At 44.1% G+C, this 10,490-nt stretch overlaps 1 protein-coding gene across 1 annotated transcript; it reads right to left on the bottom strand.

Annotated features, from left to right (window-relative positions):
- Positions 1-2,509: 2,509 nt before the first annotated feature.
- dusp5 (dual specificity phosphatase 5) lies at positions 2,510-8,649 on the bottom strand. Its single transcript, XM_064962011.1, has 4 exons — positions 8,159-8,649; positions 7,008-7,171; positions 5,664-5,883; positions 2,510-3,372 (listed from the first exon to the last, which is right to left on the bottom strand). Exons 1-4 carry the CDS (start codon positions 8,520-8,522, stop codon positions 2,918-2,920), a joined length of 1,203 nt encoding a protein of 400 aa, XP_064818083.1. The 5' UTR covers positions 8,523-8,649; the 3' UTR covers positions 2,510-2,917.
- Between the last annotated feature and the right edge of the window lie 1,841 nt (positions 8,650-10,490).

Below are 10,490 nucleotides of genomic sequence, written 5' to 3'. Positions count from 1 at the left end.
TGGCCTAGCCTACTACTGTATGGTTATGTATACATTATCCTAATTATGCATATGTGTCAGAAGAAACTGGTGGAAGGAGGTATAGGGGGATGGGCTCATTTTAATGTCTGGAATTTAATCAAAGGAAGGGTATCAACATGTTTGAATCCATTTATTCCATTCCAGTCTTTAAAATGAGCCTGTCCTCCTATAACTCCTCCCACCAACTTCCAATGATTACTTTGTTACTGCGTTTGAAATACGGTTCAAATAATGATTGTGATCGATCAATCAATCACATTTATTTATAAAGCCCTTCGTACATCATCTGATGTCACAAAGTGTTGTACAGAAACCCAGCCTAAAACCCCAAACAGCAAGCAATGCAGATGTAGAAGCACGGTGGCTAGGAAAAGCTCCCTAGAAAGGCCAGAACCTAGGAGGAAACCTAGAGGGGAACCAGGTTATGAGGGGTGGCCAGTCCTCTTCTGGCTGTGCTGGGTGGAGATTATAACAGCACATGGCCAAGATGTTCAAATGTTCATAGATGACCAGCAGGGTCAAATAATAATAATCACAGTGGTTGTCGAGGGTGCAACAGGTCAGCACCTCAGGAGTAAATGTCAGTTGGCTTTTCATAGCCAATCCTTCAGAGTATCTCTACCGTTCCTGCTGTCTCTAGAGAATTAAAAACAGCAGGCCTGGGACAGGTAGCACGTCCGGTGAACAGGTCAGGGTTCCATAGTTGCAGGCAGAACAGTTGAAACTCAAGCAGCAGCAGGGCCAGGTGGACTGGGGACAGCAAGGAGTCATCAGGCCAGGTAGTCCTGAGGCATGGTCCTAGGGCTCAGGTCCTCCGAGAGAGAGAAAGGGAGAGAGAATTAGAGAGAGCATACTTAAATTCACACATGACACTGGATAAGACAGGAGAAATGGTCCAGATATAACAGTCTGACCCTAGCCCCCCGACACAAACAACTGCAGCATAAATACTGGAGGCTGAGACAGGAGGGGTCAGGAGACACTGTGGCCCCATCCGACGATACCCACGGACAGGTCCAAACAGGCAGGATATAACCCCACCCACTTTGCCAAAATACAGCCCTCACACCACTAGAGGGATATCTTCAACCACCAACTAACCATCCTGAGACAAGGACGAGTATAGCCCACAAAGATCTCCGTCACGGCAATAAACTGTCCCTAGGAGGGGTGCGTCACTTGAGTGGGTTGAGTCACTGACGTGATCTTCCTGTCCGGGTTGGCACCCCCCTTGGGGGGTGACTCAACCCACTCAAGTGACGCACCCCTCCTAGAGACAGTTTATTGATTGGCAATATTTGATGTTGTATGTTGTGTTGTGCATGTTGTTGTGGCCAAAGACAGATTCCGGTGGCAGAAGATTGTTGTGGCCTATATGTCCCACCTGGGACTAAGAAAGGCTTAATGTAAGTAGTAGCACATGTCGCCCTGTGGAGGCTTTTGGGAGGAGCTATAGAAGGACTAAACACCTCCCTCTGCAACTGGATCCTGGACTTCCTGACGGGCCGCCCCAGGTGATAAGGGTAGGTAACAACACATCTGCCACGCTGATCCTCAACACTGGAGCCCCTCAGGGGTGTGTGCTCAGTCCCCTCCTGTACTCCCTGTTCACCCACAACTGCATGGCCAGGCACGACTCCAACACCATCATTAAGTTTGCAGATGACACAGCAGTGCCTGATCACTGACAACGACGAGGCAGCCTATAGGGAGGAGGTCAGAGTTCTGGTCGGGTGGTGCCAGAATAACAACCTATCCCTCAACGTAATCAAGACAAAGGAGATGATTGTGGACTACAGGAAAAGGCCCAGTACATCACTGGGGCTAAGTTGCCTGCCATCCAGGACCTCTATACCAGGCAGTGTCAGAGGAAGGCCCTAAAAATTGTAAAAGACTCCAGCCACCCCAGTAATAGACTGTTCTCTCTGCTACCGCATGGCAAACGGTATCCGAGCACCAAGTCCAGTACCAAAAGGCTTCTCGACAGCTTTTACCCCCAAGCCATAAGACCCCTGAACAGCTAATCAAATGGATACCCGGACTATGCATTGCATCCCACCTGTTGTATTCAGCGCACATGACAAATAAACTTTGATTTGACAGGCTCATTGTAATGGCTGGAATGGAACAGAGTCAAACCTGGTTTCCATATCATTTACAATGAGCCTGTCCTTCTATAACTCCTCTCACCAGCCTCCTCCAATGTTTCCCATATATATATATGAGGCCCTATAAAGCCATGTTTTTTTATACATACATATACACATGTATATACATACATATACACATGTATAAACATACATATACACATGTATATACATACATACATATACACACATATATATATATACACATATATATACATATACATATATATATATATATATACATATACATAAAAAGATGGCTTTATAGGGCCTCATATTTATATCACAATTGTATTCTTATGAGGTTCATATTTGAGAAAAAGAGAACATGAACACAAAGGTACTTTTTGGTGGAAACATTTATTGGCATCCACATTTGTATTTAGAAAAAACACAGACAATCAGACGAACAAGATGTATCAAATAAATTAGGTTAAAATGCCTTGATGCGGCATGTGAATAGGCAAAACATCACATTATCAACCTAAGGCATGTATTGCAGTAGTCTTTATGGTTTCACGCTCAAAGTTCAAACAAAGACTGTAGTCTGAATTTCAGGGACTTTTCTCAACTTGAATGAAAAATTCCATGTAGACGATCAACGCAATATCTTCTCTCAGTCTTTGTTTCTGTATAGCCAGTCGTTCCACTTCGTTACTGGCTTGTGCCAGCACCAGATATAGAGCATTTATTTGTATTTTGTTATTGTTATTTTTCAAGTAATCTGAGACCTACTAAACAGTCACATCTTAAGGCAGTGCAGTTATAGGGCTCAATTTAAAATGGCGGAGTGGAGGAGTCTGAAGAGGCATGGGGGTGAGGAAGGAGGTAGGGAGGGGGGCGAAAACTGTGGAAGGTTCAAAGTCAAAGTTATTGTTGTTGAATGTGCACTCTTTCGAACTCCCAAAGAAGGAGACAGTCTCTTTACCGATGCAACAGGGCGTGGCGGGTTCGGTGGCGGTTTCGGGGGTCGTTGCCGCGGTAATAGGTGTCGAAGACAGGACCTCAGACTCGAACTGCAGCAGCTGGCCCATGAAGCTGAAGTTGGGCGAGATGAGGGAGCGGCGCTGTTTGATGATGTCGAAGGCCTCTTCGAGCTGTAGCCGCTTGGTACTCATGATATAGGCCAGACAGATGGTCGGGGAGCGGGAGATGCCTGCCTCACAGTGCACCAAGACTCTACCCCCTGTCTGCTTCACACCATCTGGAGAGGAGACAAAACGGTAACATTTACGTTAATGACATGATAAGCATGAGCTATAATACATTGCTACATTTGGTCAGAAATGGAGTATGGCCACGTAGCCACTTACACTGTAACTCAAATATAGAAGAATTTAATAGGATAACTGCATCCTAGAATAGAACCACTCTGGCTAAATTCTCACAGGAAACGAGTGCTGTCAAAGCTATTTTAGTTTGTTAACGCAGAGATTGAATCCCGTTCTTCAGTGTCTAATCATCACCTGCCTCCCCACCCCTTCGCTCTTCCTCTCTTCTCGCCCACACAGAACCTATAAGAGCCCTGCTGCCACTCAGCCACCACTCTCCCATTAGAACCACACACCGTGGCAGGGCTGACTGACTCACCCTGCACAGCTGCACACGAGACCATGTCTCTCTCTCTCCTACGTGCCCGTGGGGGAGCTGAGCAGTACTATACTAAGTTCACCACGGCTGGGAGAGGAGGGAACTTATTCTACTTCAGTATTACATGCACTTCCTCCACACTACCTGACACACACACACACACACACACACACGTATGAGCCACAGGGGGGGAACAGCCAGCGATGGTTTCTGACAGCTCCGATCCTGTGAAAACCAAATGAATGAATCATTAAGCTGCTCCCATCTGGAGTGCTGGGAGGCTGCTAGAGAGCCTGTGGGTGTTTTAATGACCCATCCTCTGGCTAATGGCACCCTATTCTCTACATATTGCACTACTTTGACTGGGACCCATATGGCTCTGGTTAAATGTAGTGCACTATATAGGGAATAGGGTGCCTAAAGATCTTCTTGACTGCTGTTGTTATCCTCTATTTCCAGCTAAATGGTTGGTTGACAGAAGAATATTCCACCTCTACCACATTGAATTCATCCAGAGGTTCGGGGAATTGGGAATAGGGATGTCTTCTTCATAAAGAGAAACAAGCCCATTGTTTTAGATTTGGATGCAATGAGTGAATATCTGAACACTCCCTGTATAGAGCTCCATTCTTGTGTATTTTATTTGTATTCCTCTTGTGTTAGTTACTATTTCATTTTGTATAATTGTTTTTCAAACCCTGCGTTGTTGGGAAAGGTTCTTAAGCAAGCATTTCACCGTACAGTATACACCAATTGTATTTGGCGCATGTGATAAATCCAGTTGGATTTTATTTAATTGAAGGTGTTTTTTTCAAGGAGACATCCTCTTGTTAAGATTCAGCCCTGGGCTGAGAAGGACACCTCTTTGTCTTACGTAATGCTTCCAGGCTTTAGGCAAAGACGCTTAAATGTGGGGGCTTAAAACAAAGAACAGCAGCAACACCTCCACCATTGATACAGGTCAGGTGAGGCCTCCATGGTGGGTGAGAATGAGATTCAAGCTTGTCCTCGGCTGTGCCTGGATATTACGTTTATAAATAGAAGTGCAGGCTGCTCAACATCTTTGTGAGCGCTATTATCCAACACTTCAAGCCTCTTTCTATCACACATTCACTCTCTGTTCCCTCAAGGCTCTGTCTCTGAACACATGCACCATAGTTGAGTTACTTTGGTACCAAACAGAAGAAAAACAACTGAAACAGGGAGGGCGTGACTACCTGAAGTTGACCAATAAATGCTTGTTTTCATTTTCTGTTGCCAATCATTTCGCTACGGTTTGCCCTGACCTAGATAAACAATAACTAAACAACCTTTGTGTACCTTTTGTGTCTCTGGACACAGCCTCCCTCCTTCAAAAACCCTCCACCCACCATTAGTGAGTAGGGCTAGTAACAACATTTGTCACACTGACAAACTGACTGAGTGAACTGACCACACCCGGTAATAACCCGCAATAAGCCACTAGCCGAGATTAACTGTGAGCCGGGAGGCAATGACGGCATTGCAGAGAATCTCTTTTTAAACTTAAAATGGGGGAGGATGAGAGAGAGGTGAAGGGAGGGGTAGGGAGGGAGGGAGAACACAGAATCTGTTCTCTGAATGAAGCCAACCTGGCGATTTGTGAAAGGAGAGAGAGAGCGAGAAATGGAAGGAAGGCAGATGCGCTAACAGATTAGTGAGAGGTTGTTGCCTGTCCTCCTTTCAGATTGGCAGTGGGGGGGGGGGTGAAGCCATTAACTATTTTAATTGAGTTGCTCCATCCCCTCTGTTAATGGACTTGGAATCCTATCTTTTCCATGAGAGGAGAAGAAAGGAGAAAAGAAGAGAGCAGAGAATAAATCTGAAAAAAAGGAGAAGAGAGCAGGAAAAAAAGAGAGAACAAAATGTCCAGACCGCGACACTCACCAATGAACTGGAAGGCCTCTTGGAAATGTGAGCTGATATCTGCTGTGACGTTGTCCTCCACCGGGATCCACTTGTAGTCGTAGTGGCCCTTGGAGGGCCTGGTGTCCCTCCTGGAGACGTTCAGCAGGGCTGTGACTCCAAGGCCACTCAGATAGTCCTGCCTGGAGGCATGGTAGGCACTGCCCAGGTACAGGAAAGGAAGGATCTCCACCGGCTTGCCCTGAAGAGAGAGGGGAGATAATAAAGGGGGGGAGATATTAGACATAAGAACCGCAGTGTGTGAGCCAAGATAGAAGGGAGACTCAACAAAGTGATATTAAATCCGTGAGCGGTAGAGACAGTGTGGCAGAGATACAGTACATGAAACAGGGTTTTCCTAAAGACACAACAATGGGGAGGGGAGGGGAAGGGGGTAGAGATCAAATACAGATGTAGGATCTTAATTTGAGCCAGTTTTCTACAGCAGGAAAATAATCCTGCACAGCAACAGGAAATGTGGATTATTATAAATGGACTTTTGTAGAGGTTGATACATTTTTCATAAGGGAAAATCAAGTTTGAAATTTCAAAGTGGAATTTTCAAACTTCAGAAACCTTTTTAAAACCTCAAACACACTACAAAGTTATTCTGCAACAGAGTGATCATACACCTTTAGTACATACATCAATGGAGATACTGAGAGGTATGTACGGTGCAAGACGCAATAGTACATTTTCTGTACCGTAAACAGATTGTATTAGCCTATCATGATGGTGCAAGAGGTCGGGAAAAGGTCAGGGATGAAAGGGTTATAAAAGGACTTCTGATGTCAGCTGGGGGTCTCTGACTAGTGGCCATCTTCTCTTGATGACTGGGATGCAGTGAAGGTCAAAGCTAATATCAAGCGTGTGACAGAGAGAATGTTGAATGGTGAAGGCCACTGTTTTGAGAATGGTCAGTAATATATCTGGCACCATAGACAAAATATTATCATTATGAATGTACAGCTGTACATTTAAGGTCAGCTAGACAATATGTACCTTTTATAATCCTATGAGTAGGCTTTTTGTTTTTTTTTATTTATTTCCTTGAATGAAACTAAATGTGCTCTATCAAGTCCACAAATATCTCTGAACATACAGTACATTCGGCTGTATAAATCTATTTTGAATTGCCAAGAAGACAGTATGACTAAACCAGTACAGAACAGTCATTCTTATCTAACGGATATTCCACTCAGTTAAAAACCCTGCAGCCACCGCCTCAACCCTAAACCCCAGCCCAACCTAGGGGAAGTGGCTAGCCACCTAACCCTGAAAGAGTAGGCAGCAGGCTAAAAAAGGAAGTTGTGTTCGTTTCCATACCTGATCGTAATCTGGTTTGAGGTTGGAGCCCAGTTTCTCACAGAATAGGGTGATACTCGGCCTGCATTTCCCGGTATCGGTTCCGTTGTTCTGGTCGACGCCGACGGGCTTCACCACCTCAGTGCAAAGTTCAGGGTACTGGCCTTGGAAGTTCTCAAACCCCCCTGGTAAATACACAGAACAAAACAAAATACCTTTAAAAAACTTGAATGAAATTCAATAGCCTACAATTGAATGTATTCCATCAGGGGGGATTTTTAAAGAAATTATACACCCAAGACAGCTTTGTCTGACTTGCCTAGAAGGTTAAATAAAACATTGAAAAAAATGATAAAATGTTTATTTTTGCGTCATAAATGTTAGCATTTGCCAACTAGATTTAGGCCTCATACCAGGCCGTGAAAACGATGTGTTTATAATGGATTATAACGAAATATAACCTTATTCTAACGTCGTAATTAATCTGCGTTTCAATTAAAATAATCAATTTAGGTCTATGAGTACAAGGTGACAATCTGACAGACTTTAAATGAATGGTTCTGGCACATAATCGAAAGGAAGAGGTATAAATGTTCGAAACGAATGATAGAAAAGGTATGCTTTCCTTGTGAACATTCACACACAGAACATTCTCAGAACAACCAGTCATGATGTTCTCGAGTTCTCACAAGCCTTTCGCGCACTGACTCATCTGGACTAGTTTGACGCACACATTTATCTCCCCGGAGAGCTCGACCTGAGAAGTGTATTGCTCAAATGGGAATGTTGCTAGAACACGGTCAAATAAAACAATGACTTTGCGTCATAGGTCAGTCCATGGAAAACAATACCAAGGCCTTTAAAATGTTTTTTTTTTTTGTTGATTTGAAGATATGGGGATATGGGTCACACACACAGTTTTGTAAACAAAACGGGGGGATGTTATAAGGCATATTGAATGTCAACCATTTCATGTTATTATCTCCAAAATATAGCTTTTATAATAGCATCATTTATTAGCTTAGCCAATCGGTTATAATAAACATTGTGTTCAAGTGGCTTCAGACAGTGAATTAGCCCAGGACACTTAGTGAAAAAGTTACCCAGACAAATTTATAATGGATTTATAGTTTTATAGTCCAATGATTTCAGAATTTTGTAACAATTCTCACCTTTTAGGAAACAGATGTTTGTCCCACTCGCCAGATTATTGAGTGTATTAATCACTATCTGTGCGATACTGTCCTTTTTCAGTTTCTGCCAGTGAGGAGCTCGGTCATCAAGAACCACCACTGCCGATATGCTCCCCTCTCGCAGCCGTAACAGGGCTTTCTCATCCGGGATCACAAACTGAAGAGGTACCGGCCCTCCTCTGGATCTCCGGACAACAACTGAGTTCAGGTTGGCATTGACAGAGCCTTTGATATTAGAGTTCGAGAACGAAAAATAAGGTCGACAATCCACAATGAGAGAGGTTCCACATTCCTTCCTGATAATCTTCTTGAGGCGACGGCAATCTATGCTTGAGACTTTCATGTTTGCCTCTAAAAGTATGTCTTATTTTATAAGCAATTACTGTATACGGGCCGCCAGAGACAAGTAAACTGAACGCGCCCTAGTGAACCTGGTAGTTACTAAGATTTCCTCCAAGGGGATACCGTCGGATCGGTTTTATATCGACGGAACCTCCGGCTCGTGACATCACGAACCATATATGGACACCGACAAGTATGATCAAAAGAGAGCCTGCCCACACCGGAGTATTGACTACGTTCTAACCGTTCTAACCCCGCTCTGTCTGGGGGGAAGTGAATTTATGTTCTCAGTTTGACTTAACTATTACTCATGGCTATCCAAACGTTTCGTTCGCATGTTTATACGGCCCATTCTAGGAACCACAACAACAGCATTCTTCAAGGAAATACTATGAATGCCTCTCATATTTGAGTAGACATTAGAATATTATCCGTGTTATCATGAACTAACAATATCTGAAATTCCCCCTGCCCCAATAGAGTAAAGGTAGACTATTGACTCTATACAATATAAATATAATTTAGATTCGATTTCTATACTCTATACACCTGACCTCACCACCACCAGCCCACTGATAGCCTATAGGTCTATGAATCAGGAAACTAAATCAATGATTGACAGAATAGTCAGAGAAAGAGAGAGGACTCTATTGGACTATGTAGCCTATTGACTAAAGCAAGGTAAACTTCAGTCTGTTATTCCATGTTTAGCTGGCTGTTTTAGGCAAAATCTGCTGGTTGTAATCTCATTATGGGCTAATGGGGCTTAAATGTCATGCTACTGGACTCATGCAATACTGTATGTTAGGCTATAGACAACAGTTAGAAAGACTATGCCATTGTGTATGTGTCTTAGAATGGGAATGGATAGATGTGAATAATGCTACAAGATAAGCAAGACAGTGAGAAGTCTCTCTCTCTTTTACTCTCTCTTCCTTTGTAGCCTGCCTATTTTTCTCTCTGTCAGACACACACAGAGACAGTGTGTGTGTGTGTGTGTGTGAGAGAGAGAGAGAGAGAGAATAAACAAAAATGAACAGAGAAAGAATGAGAGAGAAAAATACTTCAACCTTCTCTGCTCCTTAGCTAGTCCAAAACGTGAGCTTGACATAAGTGACACAGGGATCCAAGGTGCCAGGATGACAGGAAGGAAAGGTGGATGCCAGTGGATTAGTAGTAGAACAGACAGCAGGCAGTAAGGCAGTATTAGTAGCAGACCGGACAGCAGGCAGTAAGGCAGTATTAGTAGCAGAACAGACAGCAGGCAGTAAGGCAGTATTAGTAGCAGACCAGCAGGCAGTAGAGTATTAGTAGCAGACCAGACAAAAATGAAGAACAGCAGGCAGTAAAGAATGCAGTATTAGTAGCAGAAGACAGCAGGCAGTACAGACCAGACAGCAGGCAGTTCTCTGCTCCAGTTTAGCTAGTCCAGAAGCAGGCAGTGAGCTTTAGTAGCAGACCAGACAGCAGGCAGTAAGTGACACAGGGATCCAGACCAGACAGCAGACAGCAAGGCAGTGGTGAACAGACAGGATGGCAGTATTAGTAGCAGACCAGACAGCAGGCAGTAAGGCAGTATTAGTAGCAGACCAGACAGCAGGCAGTAGGATGTAGCCAGGCAGTAAGGATTAGTAGCAGAACAGACAGCAGGCAGTATTAGTAGAGACAGACAGCAGGCAGTAAGGCAGTATTAGTAGCAGACCAGACAGCAGGCAGTATTAGTTGCAGACCAGACAGCAGGCAGTAAGGCAGTATTAGTAGCAGACCAGACAGTAGGCAGTATTAGTAGCAGACCAGACAGCAGGCAGTATTAGTAGCAGACCAGACAGCAGGCAGTATTAGTAGCAGAACAGACAGCAGGCAGTAAGGCAGTATTAGTAGCAGACCAGACAGCAGGCAGTAAGGCAGTATTAGTAGCAGACCAGACAGCAGGCAGTAAGGCAGTATTAGTAGCAGACCAGACAGCAGG

The sequence above is a fragment of the Oncorhynchus masou genome, chromosome 5 (genome assembly GCF_036934945.1).
Source record: "Oncorhynchus masou masou isolate Uvic2021 chromosome 5, UVic_Omas_1.1, whole genome shotgun sequence".
NCBI lineage: Eukaryota > Metazoa > Chordata > Actinopteri > Salmoniformes > Salmonidae > Oncorhynchus > Oncorhynchus masou.
This window is presented reverse-complemented; position numbering and strand designations above follow the sequence as displayed.

What these genes read in the sequence shown, in the direction of transcription:
- dusp5 (XM_064962011.1), bottom strand. Translation starts at nt 8,522, where the DNA reads ATGAAAGTCTCAAGCATAGATTGCCGTCGCCTCAAGAAGATTATCAGG. An exon ending in AAACATCTGTTTCCTAAAAG is followed by an intron (nt 7,172 to 8,158) that starts GTGAGAATTGTT and finishes TGTATTTACCAG; the next exon opens with GGGGGTTTGAGAACTTCCAA. An exon ending in TCAAACCAGATTACGATCAG is followed by an intron (nt 5,884 to 7,007) that starts GTATGGAAACGA and finishes CTCTCTCTTCAG; the next exon opens with GGCAAGCCGGTGGAGATCCT.